The sequence below is a fragment of the Maylandia zebra genome, linkage group LG6 (assembly GCF_041146795.1).
Source record: "Maylandia zebra isolate NMK-2024a linkage group LG6, Mzebra_GT3a, whole genome shotgun sequence".
NCBI lineage: Eukaryota > Metazoa > Chordata > Actinopteri > Cichliformes > Cichlidae > Maylandia > Maylandia zebra.
Genome location: NC_135172.1, coordinates 1,667,922 through 1,680,825, shown reverse-complemented (window position 1 = coordinate 1,680,825; position 12,904 = coordinate 1,667,922). Strand labels below are relative to the sequence as shown.

The 12,904-nt window shown below is 46.2% G+C and overlaps 1 protein-coding gene across 2 annotated transcripts; it reads left to right on the top strand.

Annotated features, from left to right (window-relative positions):
- Nucleotides 1–4,591: 4,591 nt before the first annotated feature.
- Nucleotides 4,592–12,900, top strand: LOC101487062 (ankyrin repeat and SOCS box protein 5). 2 transcript variants are annotated; one of them, XM_012925030.3, is made up of 8 exons: nucleotides 4,712–4,850; nucleotides 7,446–7,540; nucleotides 9,525–9,604; nucleotides 9,694–9,801; nucleotides 9,879–10,032; nucleotides 10,105–10,239; nucleotides 11,675–11,866; nucleotides 11,967–12,900. In XM_012925030.3, exons 2-8 carry the CDS (start codon nucleotides 7,489–7,491, stop codon nucleotides 12,104–12,106), a joined length of 861 nt encoding a protein of 286 aa, XP_012780484.1. In that variant the 5' UTR covers nucleotides 4,712–4,850; nucleotides 7,446–7,488; the 3' UTR covers nucleotides 12,107–12,900. The 2 variants fall into 2 exon arrangements, with proteins under 2 accessions (XP_004572426.1, XP_012780484.1); XM_004572369.3 differs by lacking the exon at nucleotides 7,446–7,540 and having other exon boundaries at nucleotides 4,592–4,850.
- Nucleotides 12,901–12,904: the final 4 nt, after the last annotated feature.

Sequence of the window (12,904 nt, the reverse complement as noted above, 5' to 3'; positions counted from 1 at the left end):
GAGGGGTGTCAGGAATCTCACAGGAGGCAACATGTGAAGAGAGAGGCTGGCACAGTGGTGTGGCTCTGGATTCCAGGCTGACTGCAGGTGAGGTTGTGGGGGTGGGAGCAGACACTGTGGTGTCGAATCTATTGAAAAACAGATTCAACTCGTCGGCTCTATTCTCACCTCCCTCAGCTCCCCTGCTGTTGGTTGGCCTGAATCCAGTGATGGTCTTCATGCCCCTCCACACCTCTCTCATGCTGTTCTGCTGGAGTTTCCACTCCAGCTTCCTCCTGTAATTGTCCTTAGCCTCTCTGATCTTGTCCTTTAGTAACACCTGGATCTTCCTCACCTCCTCTTTGTTGCCCCCTCTGAAAGCCCTCTTCTTGTTGTTGAGGAGGGCTTTGATGTCCTTAGTCACCCACGGCTTGTTATTTGGGTAACAATGAACAGTCTGAGCTGGAACAATGGAGTCGGTGCAGAAAGTTATGTAGTCTGTGATACACTCAGTAAGCCCATTGATGTCCTCGGCGTGAGGCTCACAGAGTGTTTCCCAGTCGGTCACCTCGAAACAGCCCTGTAGTTCCGCTATTGCCTCCTCTGACCACCTCCTAACAGTCCTGGTGGTCACAGGTTCCCTCCTCACAATTGGCACATAGCGGGGGGTGAGGTGAATCAGGTTATGATTTGACCTACCAAGTGGGGGGAGGGAGGAGGAGCTGTATGCATCCTTGACGTTAGCATACAGTAAGTCTAAAGTTTTCTCTCCCCTGGTGGGACAGTCCACATATTGTTTGAATGTTGGTAGTGTATTGTCCAGTGATACATGGTTGAAGTCACCCGAGATCACAATAAAGGCACTCGGGTGCTGAGTCTGTAGCCGAGCTATGGCAGAGTGGATAGTGTCACATGCAGCTGTGGGGTTAGCAGAGGGGGGAACATAAACAGCCACCAAGATGACGTGAGAGAATTCCCTGGGTAAATAATACGGCCTGAGTCCAACAGCACACAGTTCAGTGTCCGGGCAACAAATCCTTTCTTTGATTGTTATGTTGGCAGGGTTACACCACCGCTTGTTAACTAAAACAGCAAGCCCACCTCCTTTCCGCTTACCGCTAGCGATGCTGTCCCTGTCCGCCCGAACAGTGTGGAAGCCTTCCACGGAAGCATTCTCATCGGGAATGTCCTGGTGCAGCCATGATTCGGTGAAACACATCAGGCTACACTCTCGGTATTCCCTCTGACTCCGTACCAGTGCTGAGAGCTCGTCGATTTTAATTGCCAACGATCGCACATTTCCCATCACGATAGACGGCAGACACGGTTTAAACCTCCTCCTTGCTTCGAGCCTCCGCTGTCTCACCGTCACCTTTTTTCTTCTTTTCTGTCCTTGACCTCTGCATCCCCGATGTGTTTTCCTCCAAATTTCAGCTGGTACTTCTGCGGGCCTGGCCAGCGAGCCGGCCGGCATCAGGGCGATCAGCTGATCTCTGGAGTAAACAGTCAGTGCGTGTAGGAGATGTGCTGCGGTCCCGTTCCTTGATAAAAGTAACAGTTCCACGGTCACCAGAAGAACAAAAACTCTCTCAATCCACATGATTGAGTAAGAGATAGAAAACGGATGAAAATACAAGTCAGAAAAAAAAAGAATACGTAAGAAAAAAGAGCTAAACTAAGAGAAAAGCAGGAGCGACTGTAACAGGCTGCACGCTGGTTGGCGCATGCGCACAACAAGTGCTGTGTATGTATATATACACACATATATATACATACACACACATATATATACACATACATACAAAAAAGAAAAAACACCCAGCACGCCCCTGCGGGCGGTTTATCCTTCAAGCTCAGGTCCTCTACCAGAGGCCTGGGAGCTTGAGGGTCCTGCAGTATCTTAGGTCTGTGAAGGTTCTCAGTCATCCAGGTCATCGTAGTCAAAGGAGCTTGCAAAGAAAAGCGTCTGGACTTCTTTAAGTTGCTTGAAGACGTTTCACCTCTCATCCGAGAAGCTTCTTCAGTTCTAAGGTCAAATGGTGGAGAGTCCCAGATATAAACCTAGTGGGAGTGACCCCCCACAGAGGGACAAAAGGACCCCCTGATGATCCTCTACCTAATCACATGAGCCAAGGTGTGAAACTGGGTGTGGGTCCCAATCAGCTCAGGTGATTAGAGGATCATCAGGGGGTCCTTTTGTCCCTCTGTGGGGGGTCACTCCCACTAGGTTTATATCTGGGACTCTCCACCATTTGACCTTAGAACTGAAGAAGCTTCTCGGATGAGAGGTGAAACGTCTTCAAGCAACTTAAAGAAGTCCAGACGCTTTTCTTTGCAAGCTCCTTTGACTGCAGTATCTTAGCTGTTCTCAGGACTGCGCTCTTCTGGACAGAGATCTCCGATGTTGTTCCCGGGATCTGCTGGAGCCACTCGCCTAACTTGGGAGTCACCGCACCTAGTGCTCCGATTACCACGGGGACCACCGTCACCTTCACCCTCCACATCCTCTCGAGCTCTTCTCTGAGCCCTTGGTATTTCTCCAGCTTCTCTTGTTCCTTCTTCCTGATATTGCTGTCATTCGGAACCGCTACATCGATCACTACGGCCGTCTTCTTCTGTTTGTCTACCACCACTATGTAGCAGCTGGAAAGCGTAGTGGTTAGACTATGCGCCTTTGGAACAGAAGATCGCAAGTTCAATTCCTGCCTGGGGTGTCTGTATCCAGTAAGGGTCCTAAGGCTAGACCCCCTATGCTAAGCAAGCCTACCGCAGACATGAGCGAGACAGATAAATATGAAGGCATGCCGGCTCGGACGTCACCCGGATCAACAAGGTCCGCATCAGGTGTTGAGGAACCAGGGCACCCTGACGAAAAGTGGGCTACTGGAACAAGAAGGCATCGGTGGGCAAGAGACGAAAACAGGGCATTGTTGGAATGCTACTACGCAAGTAACCCCGGCGGAAGGGGCTACATGAATAGGATGAGGGACCTATACACACACACACACATATGTATATATATATATATATACATATATATTAGGGGTGCAACGATATTCGTATCGATATTGAACCGTTCGATACAGTGCTTTCGGTTCGGTACGCATATGTATCGAACAATACAACACTTGTTGTAACACTGTAATATATTGTATTGTTTACTTTAGTTCAGTCTGTTACTGTTCTTATTGTCTCGGAGCCACTGTTACCACATCATTTCTTTAGGGATTAATACAGTATTGTGACTGTGACCAAGGAGTAATGACACAGTGGGTGAAAAAATGCGCACACTGTGAAAGTGGAATTAGAGAGAAACAAACGACACCAAGGCTGGAGCTTATGGCCTTTCAGTCAGATCAGTCTGGAGTAGTGATGTGTCGGTCGCGAACGAAACGGCTCTTAGAGCCGGGTCTTTGACGTGAACGACGCGAGCCGGCTACTTATTGGGAGCCGTGTTTTTTTTTTCTTTTTCTCTCACTCTGTTGCTCTCTCTCTCTCTTGCACTTTTCCCCGCTTCACTCCGCACGCGAGCCTTGTGCTTTACGCTGGGCAGAGGGGGGAGGGGCGATAGTTACACTCGCAGTAGCTCAGGAACATAGCGGAAGAGAGAGAGAAAGAGAGCCAGGGACAACAACGTCACATTAAAAAGGTATAGTAATCATCCACAACTATTTTCAGTTGCAGGTGATAAAGGATTCAGAAAGTTTATTCATGCAGGCCCATATGACAGAGAGTGTGCATCTTCTTTTTGTTTTCATATTTTAATTTATATTTATTTGTGTTGTGGTTTGCAGTGTTTTGTGTTGTTTCACTTTAAATTTGTTTAAAATGAAAAAGCTGAAAATTTAAATAGTTAAAAGTTGAAATGTGAATAGTTTGTTTTTGTATTATATGATTTATTTATTACATTTTATGTGGAGTGAATAAATAAAAGTATATTTGCGGTGGCACCTAGAGACAAAGCATGTACAAACTTCAAAACAGTTACGAACTCTGAAGCACGTACAAACTCCGAAGCACGTAAAAACACGTACAAAAGACAACAGAAGTGCTCCAGGATGCTGGGCGCAGTGTTGAGCTTTTGTTACTTAGTGGCTACACAAGCCAGCAAGTACCAACGACCGGATTTGGTGTGTGGTAGTAACAAATAAATGAACATTTGTTTTTAAATTATTTGAATATATATGAGTGCTTGTGTATAAATACAGCTTGTGTATAAATACACAAACAATACACATATGCTTTCAATTGTGTAATTTAAATGATCTAGGTAGCTCTGTTTTGGACGTTCAGTTAACGCTAGAAATGTGTTTTGGAGTTTGTACGCGTTTTGTCTCTAGGGGCCACCGCATATATTTATATATAAACATATATAAATAAAAACACTTTTTTTTACATTAGTAATTCATTTTGTGCATTATTTTATATTATTGTTAGTAATAAATTAATTAAAGCAACAAAACAACCTGAAGAGTCGGCTCGGATCCGAAAGAGTCGAATCTTTTTAGTGAGTCGAGCCGAAAGATTCGGTTCTCTAAAAAGATCCGGAAATCCCATCACTAGTCTGGAGTGGGTCCGACTGGGGAGCGCTCTGTATCTATGCTCCACACGTGGGCGCACATGTGAGATGGCCATGTGCCCCGAACGCAAACAAACCTCTTCAGCCAATCATAAGACTCCCAGCTCGCCCTCCTCCTTTCCGAGCTGCTGCTGCCTGCAGTATTGCAGCGGAGTTCGGAGTAGTCGGAACATGCTGCCGGCGCCGTGTGGAGCTACCGAAGTGTCCCGGAAAAGAGGTGCTGAGCCGGGCCTGCTGCCGAGGCACGTCTCGGAGAGGAAGCGGGCCTGCTGGGGAATTCTTACCAGCCAAGGTGGGCGCATTGATGTGTTTTGGGTGGAAGCACATTGGTGGCGGGGGGATTTCTGTAAATAGTCCCTATCAGAGTGTCAGTGTAAATAACACACTTTCTACAAGTGTGTGGCTGTCAGGTGGAATTTGAGCGTGTTTGGAACAGCCCTGCTCCAGGGCCAAGCGGGGCCTCCAGCAGTTTGACTGGAGCTGAGCAGACGTATGGAAACACTGCCGGCCGGGTGCTTTTATACTAAGGTGGTACATTTAAACGGGGTTTGCACTGAAGAGCTGCTGCTCTGTGAAGCAGCTGGATTGAAGATCCTTAAGCTAAATCAGCAGCACTACTTGTGAAAATACCCACGCAAAACTCCCGATTAATGGCACAGCATCAGTATACCTGTCCAAAATAACTGTGTTTGAACTTTATCACGTGAAACTGCAGTAAGGCCTACATTTAAATGAGAAGAACACAATAATCTCTTTATTACACAAGCACAGAGCACTCGCTTCTGTGTTTACAACAGGCACTTTGTGTCGTGAAGTACAGATCTTACCACATTATACAGAAAACCCAACAATGTGCCCATCGCCTGTGTTCTCCACGCACCTGGTAAGAGAATGGAGGAAGAACTCCCCTTTAACAGGAAGAGACCTCCAACAGAACCAGGCTCAGGGAGGGCCATTTATCCTCGGGCGTTGGAGGTTTAGGGAGAAAAGAATGTCATGAAGGCAGCTCAAGGGTCTTTTCCCTTAGGTTTCTTTGAAATCTGATTTTTTTTAATCATCAGTGGACATGTCATCCCTGCTGGCTGTTAGAAACAATGGAGGTTCACAGACCTCAGCATACACCTCCATTTTCAGCTGTACAGTACATATACTGCACATGCTATGTTTGAATAATGTCGGTAAACAAAGTTAAGTAAAAATTCTGTGTTAGCGGAATTCATCATGCATTCAGTTATTGATACAGAAATGCATACATGTGCTTTAATGCTGGGTCATAATTAGCCAAACACAGAAAGCTGCTCAGTGTATTTGTGAGCTGTTTGTTACATGTTCAGTCAGTAAATACTGATCTAATGGAGGCAGCACTAAGGTCTATGACGCGATGAACAGAATGGATATTCTTGTCCTCCCACAGTCCACAGACACACTACACTGGCCACAGGCGTGAATGTGAGTGGGACTGCCCTCTGTGTCAGCACTGTGCAGGCACCCTGCCTCGCAGCCAGCTAGCTGAGAGCGGCTCCAGCTGTTTACGACCTTCATAGGAAGTTTCTTTGTGCTTGCAAACGAGCTTTGCATTCATTTTTCTTCTATTTTTGACAGACGTCTGTCGTGATCTCTGTCTCGGACTTGACTGCGCTTTTTTTTTTCAAACCCGCTAACTAAAGATAGCCTGGCCATATCAGACTTGCTTACTACACCCTCCAGTGTCCTGTTTTAGAAAGCCAGTTTCAAATAGTCAGGATACCCAAGTCTGGCACCACTGACAAACGTTACCAACCAGCTGACCCAGCTAGCACAGAGCTACGCTGGCAGATGTTACTAAAAGTTATTTTCAAAAGATGTGTGAATGAAATGTTCCTACATAAGGTGGAGGGTGAGGGAAAGTGGGCTGTTTCAAGTAAAACATTTTAGGGACTTGTGATTGTATCCTGTTATGTTCTGAAAGATTCCTGCAGCGCTTCATTGTAAGAGTGAGGAAGACTCCCAGTGCAGCAGCACGCGTCTGTTTTCAGGAGTTTCTGAGGCTGGAGGTGGTTAATGCTGTGAACACGTCACACACGTGCAGTTTGAAGGTTCAGGTTTCAACCTTTGGTTAATGAATGCTTCTAAATTGGTTTTGGTTAGTTAGTGTTAATGTGGGCCATGCAGGGTTAGGGTTATTACAGTTAACTACAACTAAAAGACTTTTTAGTTCATAACATGAAACTAAACATTTTCAAACAATAACGACTAAACTGAACACGGAAGCTCATTCTGGAAAATGACTCAAACTAAACCGAATCAAAAGCAAAAAGTCCAGATGAAATAAAACAAATTAGAAAATAGAAAACTATGATAACATTAACCTAAAGTCAGCCCTGTGAACATGTTTTTGATACAGAATGATTTAATGACACATCTGTAAAACCTGCAGAAAGCTTATTTAAATGTAGCCCAGTTAAACCCCGCGGCAGCTGTGTCGTACCATCCACAGGACGCCAGCAGCAGCTCACTGGAGCAAGGCTGCGTTCCTACTTAACTGTGTACTGTCACCTGGATGATGACCAAACGTTTCTCCCACTGAAACATCCAGATGAACAGAACCAACCTTTTGGGATTTCCTTACCTGGATGACTGAGCATTAACTGTGCACTCTTAACAGAAACATTACACATTTCTTTGCGGCTGAAGGCAGATTCATTGAATTAGTGACTCACTGACAGAGTGGGCTCAGCTTTTTGATCAGAGAGGTTCGTTGTTATGATCTGGAGACACTGCTCAGTGCTCTGCCACAGGAGGAGCCTGTCAGTGATCCAGCTCATTATAGTCTCATCTGATCATTCTCAGTGTTTTGTTGGTGTTTCGATGGCGAGGTGATTCTTAGTCTGATGTGTCCCGCATACAGGAAGGACAAACAGGAGGAGTGGAGGGATTCTGCTTAAGTCAAAATGTCCTATATCTACCAGTGGCTGGATGTGCCGTGGGGAGACGGAGATATGGGTATGTTGGACGTGAGACTGTGTGTGGGTCTGTGGTGTGTGCTGCAGTGACAGCTGAGGACGTGCTGACGAGCTCCAAATGCAGGTGCTGACGCCCTGCTACAAAACAAGTAAAAATCACGTTTCTCATTAAGTGCAATTCTTTGTGATTCGTCCTGTTTTCTACCTTAATTGCAGATTAAGCAGCAATTTCAGGAGCAGGGCCACGCCTCCAAACACGCTCCTTCCGGTTCTCATCTATATAGGTTCCCCCAGTTCTGCAAGCTGTTCATTCTCGTTTACGTGCCCCACCCGCCCTCCCTGCTTTAGCTTCTTCTCTTCTATTAAGTACATGGGGATCTGTCAGGCCCGGGAGCTGTCGCCGATCCCCTTCGACGCCTTCCCCAAACCACAGCTCAACTCATGTCCAAGCTTCACCTTTACCTACTAAAATGCTGTCAAACATAAAATGAGGACGTGCGCCCAGCGAGTGAAATGTTCTATAAGAGCGAAATAAGCCACGATTAGTCGACTATCAAAATCGCCAACGACAAATTTAATAGTCAACACTTCGTTTAAAGCCTTGTATCTTACAAGGCTTTAAACGAAGTGTTGACTATTAAATTTGTCCTGAAAGACGCAGGAATAAGTAGCAGGATTTAAGAGTGGAATAATGGACTGAAACAGAAGATGGCAGCACTGCATGCACAAGGATGCCAGCTGCCGTTAAACCCCGAAGAAGAAGAAGCAACTCCGGTATCGTCGATATGTCCAAATTCAGGCCGCATCCTTTGGAGGCCGCATTTGAAGGCCGATTACGTTACAGCGATGTGACAAAGGCTTCCCAAATGCAGCCGACAAATGCGTCCTACTTTTCCCCAGATTTAGCACGGCTCAGCCAATTCCAGTTTCCAACAATGGCGGCAGCTACTGAGTTTTAATATTACTCTTCTTAATCATTCTGGGTCGCAAAACAAACTTCTAACATATTTTCAGGCAAGAATGTAGCTGTAAACTTCAAATATCTGCTCGGTTTATCAAGACACCACATATTTGCAAAAGCGCTCTGACGTTTTCGGAGACGTCTGTTACCCACCAGCTCGATAGCGAGCCGGGGGGTTCAATGGTCACTCGAGCCGACGAGAATTGCAGACTCCCGGCAAATCGTTTTCAAACCCACCGTGGACTTTCGCTATTTGGGTTAAACATGATATATAAGTCACTTAGATAACTTAAAACTGTTATTGTTTGGCTTTTTTTTGTGTTTTATTTGTAAATCGGTTTGGCTGAGATTAAAGTTAGTTTTGACGTAGCTGAATAAACGTCAAACAGACAGCTGACAGAAGTCTGAGATGGTCGAGAGTTTACTCCAGTGTCCTGTTATATTTTAGATAGCAAGGAGCAGACGGCTGAGTTTGTTAAAAGTTTAATAAACTATCATCTTGTCTTTATTTTTAGTTAGCACATACCTTAAACACCTCAAGCTGTAAGCTAATGATAGTTAAATAAGTGCGCAGTTTTACGTCCAATGGATGATGATCTGATTAGTCGACTAATGGCAAAAATAATCTGTGACTAGTCGACTATCAGAATAATAGTTTGTGGCAGCCCTGCCACAAGAAGATCCTTACGCTATATCTTACTGCGGAGCCCTTCAGCTCCACAGTAAGATACAGTGGAGCATGGAGCCACATGCCTCCAGTGTGTGGGATTCAAAGCGTTCCTGTTGTGGTTTAGAGAGCGTGTCAGGCCGCACGTGTGATGTGTGTCCATGGGTCGCAGAGAAGGGAGATGCTCTACTGCTTAGTGTTCAGCAACACAACGGCAGGGTGTCATCATAGAAGTCCTCACATGGACAAACATGTTACTGTTTCATCGTGAAATTCCTGATCTTCAAACTAAGCCTGAGACAGAGTTTGAAAGCACATCAGTCATTAATGAGCTCAGGCTGGTGCTTTGTATTCCACTTTCTACTACATGTCTGCATTTTTTCTGTGTGTTTTCAGGGTCCTGGGCAGATCGTTCTCCTCTCCATGAAGCAGCTTCTCAGGGTCGGCTGCTTGCCCTGCGCACTCTGCTGGCCCAGGTAACTGGACATCGATGTGAGGCTCCGGTAATCGCTTATCAGTTTGAATAAAGCCGACACACGTCCCGTTATTTACATCTGTTTTTCAGGGCTATCACGCCAACATTGTCACCATCGATCATGTGACTCCTCTTCACGAAGCCTGTCTATCAGGACACGTCGCCTGTGTCAGAGCTTTACTAAATGCTGGAGCTAATGTGAGTATCAGCACCATCTGTACATCTGCATGGACGCACCGTGTGTTTGTGTCCAGCATCTGTTTGTGTGTGTCCAGGTGAACGCTGCTACCATTGATGGTGTCACTCCTCTGTACAACTGCTGTACGTCGGGGAGCGTCGGCTGTGTGGAACTGCTCCTGCAGAGCGGCGCACACACGCGTGCGCATCACACACACTTTCCCTCAGCTTTGCACGAAGCCTGCAAGAGAGGTAAATATAGCCAGCGCACTGTTTGACTATGGGTAACACGTGTTAACTGCAACTATGTGTGTACACGTGCAGGTAACAGCCACTGTGTGGAGGCCCTGCTGTCTCATGGAGCAGATCCAGATTATGAAGTTTCCCACCTGGGCTCTCCTCTGTATGTGAGCTGTCTGCACCGACACACAGCCTGCTCAAAGGTCCTGCTGCACAGAGGTGTGAGTCTCATTCACTACAAAGCTGAGTAGCTTCACCTGATGCGGCTCATGTCTGCAGGGCTGTGACTGATGTTTCAAGCTTTGGAGTCCTCTGAACAATCACCTGACAGCTCTGACGCTCGTGCTAAAATGAAAGCTCCCGTAACCGTGGAAATACATCTGAAGGTGGAAAAAGTGAAAATATGAAGTCACTAACGTCTCATAACCAGCAGCTGGGGTCATAACTCCTTTAAGAGACTATATTACCAGTTCTTCAACAGCTGGTTGCCCACAGAAGCCAAGATAAACGTAAAAATCTTGGTTCTCACGTTTAAGTGCATCCATAACCTTGGCCCTCCTCATCTCTGTGATCTGCTTCATATCTCCACTGTTTCCCGCTCTCTCAGATCTGCCACTCATCTTGTTGTTCCTTGTGCTCGTCTCCTCACTGTGGGGAGCAGAGCTGTTGTCATCCGTTCTCGTAAAGCATAACCAAACTTGAGCGTTTGAGCCGCTTACGTGCCGTGTTTCCTGCCGGGTAAATGACGCTCCACAACGTGGTGACGTCATTCGGGGCGACTGGAATCGATAAGGGAATCGTTTGCAAAAATGGCAAACAACTCCAAGGAACTGAAACTGTGGGAACCGGTTCTCAACAAGAACCGGGTTTGATACCCATCCCTACTCATAGGAAATATAGATTCCCGTATTTAAGTCACAGCTCAAAGCCTGTTTAAACTGGCTTACTCACTTTAATACAGATCTTACTTGTTGTCAAATCTTGTTTGTTGTTTTTCTATTTAAATGTATTTGAATCAATTTTTTATTGATATGTTTTTTCTTTTTGTAAGGCGCCCTCAAATAAAACGTATTATTATTATGATTAACCCCGAGGACAGACTATGGGGAGATGCACTGCAAAGAGGAGAGTGTTAGGTCAGGGTTAGAGACCAGAGTCACGGTCATGTCAGTGTTAACACACAAGAGTGCGGCTTCCTCCCGGGCGTGTTAGACAAGATAAGATAAGGTATGGAAAGATAAGGAAAAATAAACCTTTGTTAGTCCCACACCTGGGAAATTTGTTTAACAGGCCACGTCCTAAAAAAATAATAGAGGACAGTCCGCATGGTGGTGAGCACTGCGCTCTCACAGCAGGAAGGATCTGGGTTTGATTGTTCTGGTCGGCTGGTCTTTGTGTGTGGAGAGTCTCCACACCCACAGTCCAAATACATGTATGAAGGGTTTCTTTGATTAATCCGGATTGGCCTTGTGTGTGAGTAAAAGCTCTGGAAAGTGCTTCAGGCTGCAGGAAAAAGTGTTGTAGGATGATGTGTGAACAAATGTGCTTGTGGTCTGGAGCAGCTGGAGTGGTCTGTCAGACAAGAGCAGGTAAATGTCTCTGTGTCGACCGTCCATGGTCACGTTTCATGGCTCTGTGGGTGTGTCTGATCTAGGAGCAGATGTAAGTGTGGGCAGAGGCTGCGACAGCCCTCTGCATGCGGCTGTCAGACAGGACAGCGCAGATCAGGTGTCACTGCTGCTCGACTACGGGGCGAATACTAACTTCCGAGACGGCAACAATCAGCGGCCGGTGGAGCTGGCGCCCCCTGGTGGGAAAACACACCAGCTGCTGCTGGCCTTTGAAGGTACTGGTCATGTGCTGCTGTGGTGACTCTGTTATTGTGTAGAACCAGATGAAACGAAGTTGGTCTGAGTCACAGCAGCTCTGTCTCTGTCTCCTTCTAGCTTCTCCAAGGAGTCTCTGCCAGTTGTGTCGTCTTCAGATCAGAAATCTGATTGGGCGATCCAGACTGAACTTGCTCCCTGTGCTTCCTCTGCCCGGCCTGCTCACTCACTACCTGGACTACAGAAGCAACGAGCAGTGACGCCACCGTGCACGCTGATATCACCGCTCTGTGGTTACACCGAGTCCGCCGACATTTCACACGAGAACACGCAGACCTGCTGCATGCTGTACTCGCTCTGTTGCACAGCAGATTACTTTCATCGCCATAACTGACGACCTGTTTCTTTCACTAGAACTTTAGTTACAATGGGGACAATTTGTCTTTGTGTCCTAAACAGAATTTGATTGTTTTTATTCCTTTTGTTTAGCCTAATGACTCCTCATGAACTTTAGGTGCTGAAACGACTGCTGTTTGCTCTGCTGGTCTTATCAGGTCTCAGTCTGTAGGTCTCGCCTTAGCTTGGCGATGGACAGTCTTCACCGTGATTGAGCTGAGCGCCTGTTTCAGCCATCATTGTAGTTTCATTGTTCAACTTCACCTGCTTCCAAGGGTCACGGCGAAGACAAAGATCTGATGACGTGAAGGCTCCAGGGTGACCGACATCAGGCTCATCCTGGTGACTGGATGAATATATTTCATGGAAATGTCCTGGACCCCAGTGTGATGGTACCCGTCCTCCATCATTGCTGTTACCGTCTGAGTTCAGTCCAACACTGATCAGAACAACACTGGATAACCCTTCATGACTTACTTTGCGATTTCACTTGTATTTATTCATTTCACTTCAGCTTCGTGTGTATTTTTTAATCTTTCTGAGCTGCTCGTTTTGTGATGTCATATTTATTTTATTGAGTGAGGCTGTTTTCATGTTGTGACTGCTGTAATGTGATCATTTCCCAACGTTTGGGATGAATAAAGTGTGTCATATCTAATCCT

Coding starts and splice junctions, on each gene's coding strand:
- LOC101487062 (XM_004572369.3), top strand. CDS start 4,607: ATGGCCATGTGCCCCGAACGCAAACAAACCTCTTCAGCCAATCATAAG. Junction 9,802..9,878: donor TACTAAATGCTGGAGCTAAT/GTGAGTATCAGC, acceptor GTGTGTGTCCAG/GTGAACGCTGCTACCATTGA. Junction 10,033..10,104: donor GCACGAAGCCTGCAAGAGAG/GTAAATATAGCC, acceptor GTACACGTGCAG/GTAACAGCCACTGTGTGGAG.